Source organism: Citrus sinensis, chromosome 5 (assembly GCF_022201045.2).
Source record: "Citrus sinensis cultivar Valencia sweet orange chromosome 5, DVS_A1.0, whole genome shotgun sequence".
NCBI classification, from domain to species: domain Eukaryota; kingdom Viridiplantae; phylum Streptophyta; class Magnoliopsida; order Sapindales; family Rutaceae; genus Citrus; species Citrus sinensis.
This window is the reverse complement of record NC_068560.1, coordinates 9,820,998-9,836,393: the sequence shown is the minus strand read 5'-3', so window position 1 is coordinate 9,836,393 and position 15,396 is coordinate 9,820,998. Positions and strand designations below refer to the sequence as shown.

The window sequence follows — 15,396 nt, the reverse complement described above, 5'->3', positions numbered from 1 at the left end:
TGGACAATAGACAAACTCCAACACATACAGACAGTAAAGAAGAATTTAGACCGCAATCACTGTGGCTGAACAAATGGGCCTATTAAAGCCTATTAAAAGTTGGAACCATATTCACCACCTGCATTTCCTTAGAGAACTATATCAGAATTCTGTAAATTTGAAACTATTCTTACATATTTAACTGTAAAACAAGAGAAATTGTACTTCCGTAGCAAAGTCTCACTATTGGTAAGTATCTGGACTTGGAAAGGATGCTAGTTGATTAAGTGAAGGAAAGTTGAAATCAGACTTTGAGGTGATAGATCTATATCCACTTTTATAGGAACCGCATTAACATCATATGAGACAAATAAACAAATAACCCAGTCAAAGTTCAACAAACAAAACATTAAAACAAGAGTAATTTGGTGTATCAATGTATATATAGAGATGTCGATCATTGACAAATACGTAAAAGAGGGTGGGAGAGACCTCAAAGCCGTGCTTAACAACATTGCTACTCCAATAACTTCAAAATGGTTGGCGACGTCTCTATCAAATCCACACAATAGCTGATATCTCATGTTTGCATGTAGTCCAATGAAAGCACCATAACCAAGCACATTAGTACTCACAGATGGGTTTGTCACAGATAACCTGTCAGGCATTAAAAATTGCCCAAATTAAACAAATGTTAGACCGGCTTAGACAGTAAACGGAACAATATTCTAATTTTACTTTATTTATAACGAGTAAGTGAACAAAGGAATGAAAAGGAAGTTTGGCAACAGTCTTTTTACCAGCCAGATAGTTTGACAAAGAATCTTGCACTGCTCCTGCAGCTAATCCCACCATACACAACTCTGCAGTCTTGTTTGGGAGTCAAAATTCTCAAAATGGGTAACTCTGTTCAAATATACTGTTTGGGAGCTTTTGTAATGTATTTTGCAAGTCAAACAGGAAGGTATTTCCATAAGAAGGTTCACTTCACATGCTCAACAATTCAAATATGCGGATGATATTTCTCAAAATGGAGGGCTCTATTTGGCTTGCCAACAATCTTCCTCACCGCTATCATCCTTGCTATACGGGTTAAACTGAACAGTCTTCATTCTGACATTTGCCCTATTAACCTGAGTACACAAGAATCCGAAACAACTGTTAGAAATTATAATCTTTATATATAGCCAAAATGTTGAATAAGATGATGTACTTGATAATAAATACCTGAGTTAATAAATAATTAAGGGGCCGGTAACAATGTCAGCATCTTATCAAGTGGGGAAAGCCTACGCAACGAAGATGCTGCCTGCTTTCAAGAAATAATAACTTTCCAATTCCATAAGGTAGGTTAATGCCCTTTTAAAAATATCTCCACCAGCCTAACAATTATTCATGGAAATGTGTGAGTGTGAATTCGAACGAATTAATCAAATATGATGACACGAGAAACAAAATTAAAATAACCACAAGAAGTAGAAATATACTTTTGTTATATTTAGTGCATCCTTTGTGTGTGCTCAAACGCAAACCCAAAATTCACTACAGTGAAACTCTCAAAACAAAATTCTCTTCAAATATTCTCAACTCAAATTTGATGATGATATCTTTCGAAGGAAGGCAAAAAATCTAACACTAATCAAATTGGCTTGTGAACAATTAATGTTCCTGGCCATCATTCATACTAGGTGTGGCGAACAATTAAGCTGCTTAGTATCCTGAACCTGATAACTTACACAAACAAAAACAACTTGCCTAAAGTTTAATATTTAGAGGCAGAACAGTAAAGAAGAAGATATATATTGATACTAAAATTTGACCTGCGTTACCCTGATGTCAAGAATAGCGGGATCTCATGTGGGCAAAATCTTCGCAATACGAGATGCTTGCAAAATTGAAGCAGCATCTTATCACCTGTAATTTAATTAAGAAAATAACTTTCCCCGACTATTTCAATGCATTATTGGCAACTAAATTCAGAGGGCGCTAATTAAATACCCTTTTAACAATATCTTCTTATTCTTCTCTAATCTAGCAGTTATTTGGAAAATCTAAATGACAGTCATGCATCAATGGCGTAAAAATTTGGCTACAAAGCAGCCTAGAAAAGGCTTCACCCTCTGAATGAGAGCATGAATTCGAATAATATGATGAATGAAGAAACAACGGCATAATACCACAAGAAGTCAAACTTTTCCCCAGAGCTCTGTTTCTGTTTGTGCTAAAGCAAATGGAAACCAGTGGAAATGAATTTCTACGAACTAGACATATCAGCCAAAACAGGTACTCTGTACAAGCAAAGTAAAAAAGAGTTACAAAAAAATTTAAGATTGATATGATAATTAAAATTATAATTAAAATTTCAGTCACCATATAATTAATAGAAAACTTTGTACACAATGATTTATTGCATATTAAGATTGTATACCTAAATTTTAATTGCTATACAAAATATGATATTAGCATTAGGAGACCACACCAAAACGTACCGAATTGAATATGCCTTTTCACAGCCGTTGTACAACCTTTGAAACTTTACCAAAAATGCTTTTTCAAACCCGCGAACATGATGCACCCGAGAGATGCAAGATATGAAAATGTTACTACAGCCAGCATTGAAACATTTGTTAAGAAAGGAACTTTAAGAAAATAAGCCTTAACAATCATTAGCTACTCGTCTTCAGGAATGAATTCATTCGTAATAACAATTTTCAAAAAGCATCAACTACTTTAAGCTCGTCAACATCACAGAGATTTTCAATTAAAATAGAGCAGATCCGGTCATACTATTCCTTCTACTGCTCGTTCGTTTTAGAGAACGCTTGAATTACAGAATGCATGTAAGGCTTTCTTGTTCAAGGTCCAGTGATCAAACCTTGCACAATAACAGCAGAGGCAGCAGTTCCATCGCCAGTCTAATCCTTTGTCTCACCAATGTTCTCCACAGAGTACTCGAAATCAACCTAAAAAATAAGAATGAGTTGGAAAAACTGTTTATGGCCCTAAAGAACTTGAAAATCAGAAAAGATTAAGAATGAGTGACTAAACATTTTAATCTCAACTAAACATACAAACCTTGAAAATCTAATATTGAAGTACTATGAATGTATGTGCAATTGCACAAGGTGGTGATGACTAACTTTACTGCGAAAGCTCTTACAAATCCTTGAAAATGATACTCTATATACCATGATAACCTGATAACACAAAGAAACACAATGAATATTAAAGGATATTCTGACAACGCAAATTTGTGTAAATTATCAAGTGTGGTTACCTGCATAATAGTTTCAGCACCAAATTCCTGCCTCCATTGACACAAGTGATAATATTAGCACAATTCAATATGTTTATATAGGATAAATGATTCCAAGAATGAAGCAAGATAGAAATGATGATCTTAGCACCTAAACATCATGCAATAATAATCATCATGTCTTTCAGGCAGCTATCCATCCTCAATTGAAACAGAGCACACCCGGCCATCACTTCCTTCTTCAAAGTCCAGCAACCAAACGTTGCACAATAACCACAGTAATAATCCTTGGTTACTCCAATGTTCTCCATAAGAGTCTTCAACGTCAACCTAAAAATGAAGTAAAAATGCAATGCAGGTGGAAATGAAAATTCTATAAATTAAATAAAATAAAAATGCAATGCTTGAGCTTGCTTTAACATCATCATAATAGCGAATTTTGATATATCTTTACTTCTCTGCGTTTCAATTATTTACTTCTATGTTCTTGTTTATTCACAACAAGATATCAATAAAAGAAGATGGAAATGAAATTCTATTAAACAAGGCAAGTGAATTACCAGCAGAACATTTTAGTAATCTTTTGGCTAAACTTTTCATTTTCTTAGTCTTGCTCTCCTACCTGCATCATTAAAACTAAATTAGCTTGGACCTGTGAATTCTTAGTGTAGTTCTGACATTTCCTCGAATCCCTGGCGAACATTATTAAACTCGTATGAAATAAAACAAAGTACTACTAAAAACAATTACACAATTACTTTAAAGAATTAATGTCACATAAATTATATATAAAAAAACACGATTATCATTATACAAGATAAAATTGATAATTTAGTTTTCAACATTACTGCAAATGCATCACAGAGATTTTGTCTCTCAGGAAGTTACACATAACAAATTTTCGTGCATTAAAAAATAAAATACGTTAGGTTTTCTATGATGTTGTATGAAATTTTACAAAAGACTACATGTTTTTTAAAAGAAAATATAGAAATTTCAACAGACTATACTTTTTTTTTAATTATTTAGCTTTGATAAAACAAGTTTAATAGATTTAATAACTAGGAAGTTTAAATTTTAAATAATTGAATTTAAAATATTATCCTAATTAACTTTTAACTTCATGAACCATTGATTAAATCTAACAGTACATATTTATACCATGATTGATTCTATAATTTTTATAACAACATCATAGAGTGACCCATTAAATTAATGGTTGAAGTAAAACAGAGGAGAGAAATTACCGGCGGGTGATAGTAATTGCAACCATTCGAGAATTTACCGGGCGAGTGAAATTTCAACCATTCGAGGAGAGAAATAATAATAATATAGAATTTTAATTCAAAATATAATTATTTTCATTAATTTCATTACAAGCAATAACGAAGTAAATCAGAGGAGGAGGAATTACCGGCGAGTGATATCTTACGGCGACCACTTGATGTGGGGAATGTGAGAAATCTTATGCCAGTCTTCTCCTTTCCCCTCTCTGTAACGTTCTTCTAGAATAGGGCAGTCCTCAATCCTCAATTCCTGCAGTGTCGTTGTTTGAAGAATGTAATCCGGCAGCACCTTTAATTTGGGGCAATCACAAATCGACAAGGCAGAAAGACGTGGCATGATGGAGATGTTTCCCTTTCTTGTAATCCTGTAATTCCACTTTTCCAATTCTTCCATTCCCCAAATTTCGAGATATTTCAATTTGGGGAAGGCAATAACTGATGATGACGATGAAGATGAAGATGGATCATCCTCAGTGCTTTCTTCTATTCCCAAAAACTCATTTCCCACTCTTTTTACACTTTTCAAGTTCAATAGTCCGAGTTCTTCCAGAGGCAATTTTCCTAAAGGAGGCAAATGCTCACAGTTAACGCAGAAGAAAAGTATTAAATCCCTTAGGTTGGTTAGTGAAGTCAACCATTTGGGAAAAATGTTGCCTCCGTAGAATATAATCCTTAACTCCTCTACATTCAAAGGCGGTTGTAAGGCTTCAAGAAGTTGTTTATCTTTCTCATTGTTCTTCCTCCTCCCTGCTTCGCCTTCCCCATCTACGGCTCCACCAAACTCAAGATACAAACGAAGGAGGTTTTTCTTATTGTAAAGTTGTAACCTCTCAGCCTCATCTACATGCGACACATTACTCAGCCCTTCTATACAACATTTACCACGGAGTTGAAGATTTTTCAGAGATTCAAGCCTACACGTGCCGCCACCATCAACACCTCCACCCACAACAAACTTTTCTAATGTTCGAAGGCTGGTCAATCTAGAAATCCCTATTGGTAGGTACTTCAACGAATCAGTTTCACCATTCAGTAAACTCCTCATGTTCATTAACTTCCCAATCCCCGCAGGCAATTCTCTAAGATATACGCAACCCCTAATATCTAGCTTTTGTAAATTATATAATTCACACAAAGTCTCAGGCAGTCTCTCTATACATAATTTAGACAAATTAAGATATTTTAAATGTATCAATTTTCCAACATTTTCTGGAATTTCTGTAATCAAATATGGGCTAGGATCAGAAAATGAGGACGATTGCCTTATAACTAATGCCCTTAAACACGCCAATTTACTAAATAACCCCGGAAGGATGCTACTATGAAGAGATGGATAGAGAAAACTTCCATCATCAATTAGGAGGGTCCGCAATCTATTAAGTCCATGAATGGACATAGGAAGTGGAGCGCCTCCTTCAAAATTTAATCCTAGGTGACGGACTTTGTCATCAAAAGAATTTATGACTGATTCTTTGTTACCATCAATTTCTAGCCACAAACATTCTTTTCTACATACAAATTGGGCAAAATCATGTACTATGTCATGCATCTTACAGCTCATAAAATCATCATCATCCTCATCTTTTTCAATCTCTTGAAAGAAAGAGCGTGTTGCCAAGATGTTGAAATACTCTTCTCCAATCATCTCCATTTCTTCGTCTTCTTCTACGTTAAAGTAACCTTGAGCCATCCACAAACTAATCAATTCTTCTTTGTTCATACTGTAGTCTTTTGAAAAGACAGCACAATATGAGAAACACCGTTTTACCATCGAATTGGAGGGCAAATCGTTATAACTCAACAACAAAGGAGCCAAAAGACCTTGCCCAATCTCTTCTACTTTCCACATTTCACTATCTAAAATTCTTTGCCACTCTTTTACTGTAATTTTAGAGCGCAAGAGATTCCCTATTACCTTTGCAGCAAGAGGCAGGCCTTTGCACTTGCATGCAATTTTTCGCCCGATTGGTTCTAATTTTTCACAATCCTCGAAACAGCGACCAAAAAATGCTAACTGCTTGAAAAACAACCAGCATTCCTCTTCAGCCAGTTGTTCAATGGAGATAGTATCTGACTCTGTTGTTCCCATCATACGTGCAATTGACTCATTACGTGTGGTAACCAAAATTTTACTTCCGTGGAGACCATTCTTTAGACAAAAGAAGAATGGATCCCATTTATTGGAATCCCCATCCCATACATCATCTAAGACAAGAAAAATTTTTTTTCCTCCAATTGATCTATAGATATGGCTCATAAGAGATTGGAATTCGCTTAAATCAGAAGCTTCTTTTGACTCGCCTAGACCTTCAATGATTGCTTTGGCCACCCTAACCTCCTCAAAAGTGTCTGATACACACACCCATATAACTTTTTCAAAATTTCTTTTCACCTCATCATTATTATAGGCTAGTTGTGCAAGAGTGGTTTTACCTATACCCCCGAACCCAACCAGTGAGATGATATGAGGGTGTTGTTCACTACTTTCACCCAACAACTTGCTTAAGAGCTCACTTTTCTCATCAACTCTACCAAAAACCTCTCCCTCATCAATCAAGGAGGTGGTTCGCACTCGCTCTGGTTTCCTAACATTGTTACTCACATTCTCAACAAATTTGAAACTATCTTTTTGTCTGGCAATAACATCTAGCTTTTCACTGATTTCTCTAATCTTGACAGCAATATCATGACGAAGGCTGAGTTGTTTGAAACCACCAAAGCAGTTTGAGGCAACAGGAAAGAAGGAACATACCTTCGTCAAAAAAGTAACAAAAGCACTGTCGTTATCATCATCATCATCATCGCCTCGCTCATCAAGCTGCAATTTCCGTGTTTCAGTGATCCACTCTTCCAACACATCTTCCATGTCGTAGGATGCGTCTCTGAGCTGATCTAGCCAAAAAGTAACAGCTTTGTCCTGCTTCATTTGCCTCTGCTCTGCATCTTCCAGCACAGCTTGAATGGCTTGAAGATTGGTGGTAAGCTTTCCCACTTCTTGTTCGACACCCGTCACAAGCCTCCACTTTTCTTTCACCTGATCTTGAGCAATGGAATTCAGCTGGTCCAAGAGAGAGGAAACGAGCGCATGAGCCATTCTGATATTAGATCAAATGGTAAATGATGCAATTGCTTTTCTTGCTGCTAAAATGCTCTGAGAAAAGTAGGTTTTATGTATTCTGAGAGAATGTTCATTCAAGCATGTTTGGATTCTTCTTATATCATAGGAGTTATTTAATTTTTACCCTCAAGTCAATGTCAATGTGAACGTTCTTTTGTGCTGCAAATTGAAGGAGTCCCCACAGGAGTCACCGTCTGGGGCTAGCTTTCTGCAGAGTACACAGCATCAGCACTTGTAAAATTTCTTACATTTGTATTTAGTTACTTGCTGCTCTTAAGATAATTAGTAACAAAATATTTGTAAACTGCAACAAAAAGCTTTGTGCAATCTATCTATGAATCTTGTGAGTTCACATATAATACAGTCGATTTAGAATAGTTATAAATTTTTTTTTATTATAAATAGTAGTATATTTTTAATGGTATAATATATATCGATGAAACTATATAGAGTAATTTCGCCTAATTGTATAAATTCATTATGAATATCATCAAAAATTTGTATTTGGTCGGGACCGTGCGAGTGAAATTTTTGATAAAAATCATCTCCTGACAATTTATTTATTATATGTTTCAATTTAGCTTCAACGTATGGATCCAATTTCTCATCTATATGGCCTTTTATTATCAGGTAGGGCGAAGCCATTTGGTCATTTGAAAAAGTTGTGATTCCGTTTTAGTCCATTATGTCACGACAAAAAGAGAATTGTTAAATATAACATTCTCAAATTATTTTGTGGTGGTCGGGGCCCATGCCCGTGGAAAAGAGAAAAAATAAAACAAAAGTTGGAAAAATCATGCAGCCGACCCTTTTTTTATCTGATTGCGCAATTTGAAATAGAAATATTGTCTAATTGCTCTTCAGATTTGAAAAGTGCAGGCGTCGAACAGCTACTTGTCTTCAATAATTCATAAGATGAAATGGATGATTACTGTCTTGGCCGGCCTGCCAATGAGATAGATGAAAGTCATCTTGCAAAAAATTAAAATATTGAATTCCCCTAATTGGAATTGGGGCCATGTATGGTGTATAAAATAGCATTAAACAACAAACACAGACAACAATTAATGCTATTTTATACACCATACACGGCCCCCATTAGTTGCGTTTTCATCTTGTCTTCAATAATTAACAAGATGAAAGGAATCCAAACGCACGATGAACGACCTGTTTTACTCTTTGGCCTTATCTGTGAATGACCTGTTTAGACTTCAAATTTTTCCCGACGGTGGTTCACCGATATTATTCCCTGAAAATAAAATCAGACTGTGCTTACAGTTAACCCCTTGCAAACAGAAAATTGAGGGGGAAATGTTTTTTTCTGGATCCCAAAGAAATTAGAAAGAGAAAACTGAAATTTAGTTGTATTTAGTCACTAATTTTTCATGACTAAATTGCAGATCCTCAGTCTCATTAGTTCTTCACTATCGTCAAGCAAGCTCTTATTAGGGGCGGAAAAATGTATATGGTCATCAGTCCCAACTCTCTCTCTACAAGTGACATTAACATTTCGTTTTGACATTTTCTTTCTACACATACAAATCGCAACTCTCTTTTCCTCTTAGATTCTAATAAAATAGGTAATAAATTGCTGAGAGTATCCATCTCAAGCTTAATTAAACTTTGAGGACCAATTCTGTCATAGAACAAGCATTAAAAAAAATAAATCTAATTGGGTTAAAATAATTATAAATAAATTACTTTAAACAATAAAAAAGAATTAAATTTTAACTCAAGTATAATTTGAAATTTTTTAATCTTTATTGTGTAGTTATTGATCTAATTGCAGATTAAATTCATTTTAAATTTGAGAATTTATCTAATTGCGCAATATTAGATAGGCGAATGCGACTTCATCGATCATCGGGTCATTTTAAACAGCGGTGGTTCTGTGATGAATATTTTTCTTTTATTTAATTAAGAAAAGGAAGAAAAGATAGCACATGTTATGATTATTATGAATTTTCCATCCCTTATATAAATTCTCAAATTTATTTAAATTGTAAGTCATAGAAGCATATTACCTAAATTATTTTATCAATCCATGTTCATATAATAGGATTAAGTACGAAATTGGACTAATTTTGTGATTAAATATTTATCTCATGTTTGTTAAACTTAATTGAATTGGACTCGGGGACTAAATTTAAGTTTCATCCTACAATTATGGGATTAATCATTCTAATTTACACATGATTTTAGTTGGGATAAAATTAAAGAAAAAAAGTTATCTATTTAGAGCATCTCCAAAAGGATCTTTAAATTTTACTCTTTAAATTTCAATTTGCTTACTGATGTGGCAAATAAGTGTATAAAAAAATATAATCCCGTCCAAAAGACTCACCAAATAAGAATAAATTAATATTATTTTAATCAAATTTTCCCACTATCAAATTGTATTGTTATTATATTTTTTAAAAGAAACATAAATAATAATTATTGCAGTCTTATCTTTTCAATAAATAATAATAAAATATTAATAGAAGAGGGAGAAACTCACTCGGCAATATTGAAGAGTGAGAAACAAATCTTATTTGAAGAATCTAAATTAACGTGTCTTTTGGAGTGTTAAATATTGATATGGCTCTTCAAATAAGAAGTAGAATCTTATTTGAAGAGTCTTTTGGAGATACTCTTATGAGACTTTAATTTCTATCATTATTGTTTATTTATACTTAATATTAATTATTTTTTAATTTATAATTTACTTAAAAATTATTTTTATTTATTATCTATCATCTGATTAAATTGGAACTTTACTTCTACCAACTCTTGAGATTAATTTTTCATTATTTGCATATTTGATAATTTGTCAATAAAATTAACCATTTAATAATTTATAGCATTATTGATTGTATTAAATTTAATAATCACTAATATAATATTAAAAATATCATGAAAATTAACAACATCATCAATTAATTGATTTTATATATATTTTAAATATTTGATAAGAATTTGATAAAAATTAATTAAGTATTTAAATTTTTATTCATTTTTTATTTGTTTATTTTATTATGAATACCCAATAACTTACAATATAATTAATTTTCTTATTCAGACTACTCAGCATCAACTCCTGTAAAATTTCTTACATTATAAGCAACAAAATATTTATAAACTACTGCAAAAGGCTTAGATCAATACACCGATGAACCTTCTGAAGTTATATTTAATATATTAATTGTTGATCTAGAATAGTCTTAGTAGATAGATTTTTTTTAATTATAAATAATCAATAAATTTTTTATCGTTTAATAGGTATTGATGAAATTGTATAGTGTAATTTCGCCCGATCATATGAATCCATTATGAATTTCAACGGAAATTTGAATGTGTTCTGGACCTTGAAAGTGAAATTTCAGAAAAAATCATCTCCTGACAATTTATTTATTATATTTTTCAACTTGGCCGACAACATCTTTTTGTCAGACTCGTTAATTCATTTGGTCATTTGAGAATGTAACTTTATTTCAAAATCTAATTTAGAGTGGGACTCAAATAATTGTAATTAGTAATTTATTACATCTGCAGTCGGATATTTTGTTGAGAAAAAAAAGAGAATAAAATCAGTCCCATAATGATTTTAATAAATATCATACTACAAAGAAAATATGCGAAAGATAACTAAGGAATAAAGCTTTTCCACAATGATTTATAAAATTGCTTTTGGAGAACGGTTATGAAATTATATCAAATTACTAAGAATTTAGTTAACCTCTCAGGAAGTCTATTTCTCGAGTTTAAAATTCGAATGTCAAAAAAGATAAAAGGTAAAAAAAAAATTTAAATATTATCCACCCTTTTACTATTTTAATATACAAAAAGAAGAATTACTTATTTTTAACATAGCAACCGGGGGCATAATATATCTGATGGATTTTTCTATAGAACAAAGCTTATTATATTTCCTATTAAAAATGTCATTTTTTGTTAGGAAAAAGACATTTATATCCCCAAAGTTTGGAGAAATGGTTACCAACGCTCTTAAGTTTTCAAGAAAAGATACTAAAACTTCTTTCTTACTACAATACCCTTTACCTTTATTATCCCAAAAGTTAACTTTAATTTTTTATAGTAAAGAGAAATATAATATTAAAATAAATGTAATAATTTATACATTTTAAAATAATTTCAATATTTAAAAATATTTTAATATTTTACAATCTATTAATATATTTTATTATGTTAAAGTAAATTTTATGATAAATGTAAACATAATATTAAAATAAATGTATTAAAATTTAAATTATTATGTAAAATAATAATTTTAACATTATTAGTATGTGAGACTTTTTTAATTGTAAAATGTATTTAATGTAAATATTTATTTAAAATCTCTACAATAAATACAAATATATTATTAAATAAATATATTAATTTACATATTTAAATTTTTTTTAAATATTTTAATATTATTAATCTACAACGTAGATTACATTATTTATATAATATTTGTATTTATTCATTTGCAAGTTAAATTTTTCAGGATACTAAAGGTATAGGGTATTATGGTCAAAAAGGAGTCTTGATGTCCTTTTTAGAAAACTTGTAGTATTGGTGACTATTTCTCCAAACCTTAGAGATATAAATACCCTTTTCCCTTTTTCATTTTAAGCAAGTGGCAAACTAAAGATTAAACTGTCATAAATTCACAAGATATTCACCACAATAGTTGTAGGAAATTTCTTCTTCCCTAAGCGGAAAATACAAAAAAAAAACATAATTGGCAATTTCACTAGCAAAACTAATATTTTATTCCATATCAGGGGCGGAGCTCAGGGTAAATCTTCATGAGGCCCAAGTTCAAATTTCAAGTGTTAGTTGGGGATTAATTTTATTCAGTTTTTTCTATTTATAGCTAGTATGTAGGGTATTCCAAAATTTGAGAATTTTGTGACTGATAATTGAAACTATTGTTGCAAGAGAAAACAAAATGAACAAAATAAAAATCAAAGAGGTAGGCCCAAACTTACAAACTTTTAAAAAAGGCTATGAAAAATAATTAACAAATAAAAATCAAACAATCAGGTTTAATTGATTTTATTTCACAAAATATACAATTAAAGTTTCATTATATGTATCAAGTTTATGTATCAAGTATTCAAGGGCAAATTAGTCATTTTATACCTAATTTTGAATATTTCATTTAAAAACCTCAAAAAAATTTCAAAGCTTATAGGGTGATGGTCCCCTCTAGGAGTGCGCAAATTTGGGTTTGGATCAACTTGATTGGGTTTTAGGTTGATTGGCTTGGAATATTCGAATTGGATTAGATCAAATCAAAACTTTGGAGTTGAGTCTAGATCGGATCAGGTTATAATTATATTAGGCCGATGTTGGGTTTGAGTTAAATTTGAATTTGGGTCAATTATGATGGATTCAGATAATGTTCGGAACAGGGCTAATTTTGGGCTTTTTTTTGTTTTGATTCTTTTTCAAAATTATCTCATTTTAGTTCATTTTTACAAATTTTAAACTAAAAAAATGAAAACTACTACTATGAAATCAAATGAACAAAATTTAAAATAAACCAAAAATAATATTGTTAAATTATGCTATCCAGGGGTTATTTGTTATTATAAAAAAGTAGGATGTAAATGATATATATTGATTACAGTATGGGGGAAAATTCTCATTCTCCCTATATATATATATATATATATATATAAAGAGTGGATATGGGGCCTTTTAATGCTTTAGCTTAAGAGCAAAAGTAAAAGATTATAAAGAAAGGATGTATATGTCAGCAAGAGACTTCGTATTACCTTTGCATTAAGAGGCAAGCCTTTACACTGGTATGAAATTTTTTATTTTTGATTGGTTCTAAATTTTGAAGATCCTCAAAGGACCGCAAAAGCATACTTGCTTAAACAGTGACCAACATTCTCTTTTAGCCAATTCTTTTACTGGGGCTGAGAGATCAAAGGCAACATTATTGGGGCCGAGCGATTACTTAATTTGACATAAATTAAGAGTAGACGCCGGCTAATGAAAATTACATGCCAACTAAAGATATTGTCTTGAACAAATTGGCATTATAATTTATGCCAACGCTTGATATGAAAGCTTTGTTGGAACAAATTGGCATGAATTATATTTTATCTCTCTTTCTTCAAGGTATTAGGTAATTGCCCTATCCCAAAAACAAAGAAAAAAGAAAAAATATATATTAGGTAAATGCATGTGAATTAGACATTTGGCCTCCGGGATCATATATTTATATTAAAGACAACCATATAACCACAAAGACAATGAAAAGTCTAAAAATTATTGTTCAATTTCTAATTCCTCGCAAGTGCGAAAGGAAACATTTTCCAAGAATAAAACTAAGATGCATTTCTAGGAATAGTTTTGCAACTGATCTATATTTTATAATATTTTAAGATTTCTTCATTTTTTTTTCAAAAGAAAATTTTAATTTAAGATTAAGCTCATTACAAAATTAACATCATTATAGATTCATTCAAAATATTATATGTGCATAAATACTGAAAATTCAAGTGACACAATTGCGAGGGGTACTCGGGTTTTAATGATCTTTTTTATCTTAATTAATTATTGGAAAATTTTATTCATTTTTTTTTAAATCCTGAGCAAGGTCAACTCCTATATGCTTTTGTACGTATGTACGTGTGCTTGTGTGTATGTGTAATAATTACAATATTGTCTGGTTAATCCACAATTTCATCAGCATCATTAATCCATAGTGAGTTGAGAAATAAGCCATGAATAAGTGCTTGAGAAGTTCAAAGATAAAATATTTATTCTGACACAAAACGTCGAATGATATAAAATGTTGAGAACTAATAATAGTTTCGTGTTTGGTTTAAGTTTCATGAATTTTGTGCCAAATATGACGTTGTAAGGTACAAGAATGTCAGGCGTACTTCGCCGAAGAATGGATTAGGAGGGACGACGGATAGGAACTTGATTTACAAACTCAAAGCTACCAAAGTCTCTTCGGCGGGGAAGTTTTACAACATTTTGTACGGTGAGTCGATAGACCCAATAAGATAATGATTGATAAAAAGAAATAAAATTAATGTTTATACCTAGATTGAGATATAAATTTATTATCCAACTTATGTATTATATAGAGAGAGAAATGACGGGTTAGCCGACATCGATAATGGAAGAGGCTGATAATGACTTCATAAATGTGAGGGAATATCTCTCTCTTTGAGCTAGCTTTTGAAGTCGAGAGAAGCCCAAAACCATCTAACATTAGTATCAAAGCTCAGGTTCACCAACAACTCAACCAACAATCTAATAGGGAGAATGGATGCTTATGCTTCCAACCCAAGACCCGATGAGTGAGGGGAGATTGTTGGGATTATCCCACATTGGTTGTGGGAGGAGCTCGTGGTGATTTCATAAGTGTGAGAAAAAAATCTCACTTATTGAACTAGCTTTTGACTTTTGAGGTTGAGATAAGTCCAAGACTACCTCACACGAAAATTGTATAGTGTTGGAATAAAAATTCTACTACCAATAGTGGTACTACCAATAGTGGGCCGATTATTGACCATTAAGCTTAAATATTAAAATATTCATCCTAAATATCGAGATTCATCATGAAAAAAAAAAAAAAAAAAAACTTCTCAAGTTTTGGTAACAACTCAAATAGTCTAGGAGTGGAAATTTTTTTGAATGAAATACTTAAGCACAAATATTCTCTAATCACTTGATGTTTTAGACTTTATAAAAAATACACGACCACTTTTTTTTTATAACAATTCCACCCGATGTTTACA

General features: G+C 31.8%; 1 protein-coding gene across 46 annotated transcripts in view; it reads right to left on the bottom strand.

The window, feature by feature from the left end:
- LOC102609848 (disease resistance protein RGA2-like) overlaps nucleotides 1-15,396 on the bottom strand; it is a 144,081-nt gene that overhangs the window by 122,692 nt on the left and 5,993 nt on the right. For 15 of the 46 annotated variants that reach the window (XM_052441446.1, XM_052441419.1, XM_052441418.1 and 12 more), the window contains exons 1-7: nucleotides 4,650-7,718; nucleotides 3,796-3,857; nucleotides 3,387-3,565; nucleotides 3,257-3,283; nucleotides 3,055-3,176; nucleotides 2,855-2,942; nucleotides 2,469-2,582 (exon numbers count right to left, since the gene is read on the bottom strand). The exons of 1 other annotated variant lie outside the window; for it this stretch is intronic. In XM_052441446.1, the coding sequence (XP_052297406.1) occupies nucleotides 4,664-7,615 (2,952 nt within the window). In that variant the 5' untranslated portion in view covers nucleotides 7,616-7,718 and the 3' untranslated portion in view covers nucleotides 2,469-2,582; nucleotides 2,855-2,942; nucleotides 3,055-3,176; ... (2 more) ...; nucleotides 3,796-3,857; nucleotides 4,650-4,663. Of the gene's footprint in view, nucleotides 1-471; nucleotides 637-779; nucleotides 1,113-1,206; nucleotides 1,362-1,466; nucleotides 1,894-2,156; nucleotides 2,268-2,468; nucleotides 2,583-2,854; nucleotides 2,943-3,054; nucleotides 3,177-3,256; nucleotides 3,288-3,386; nucleotides 3,566-3,795; nucleotides 3,858-4,649; nucleotides 7,719-15,396 lie in introns of those variants that run through there. 30 more of the 46 variants (XM_052441414.1, XM_052441410.1, XM_052441412.1 and 27 more) reach the window with 17 other exon arrangements.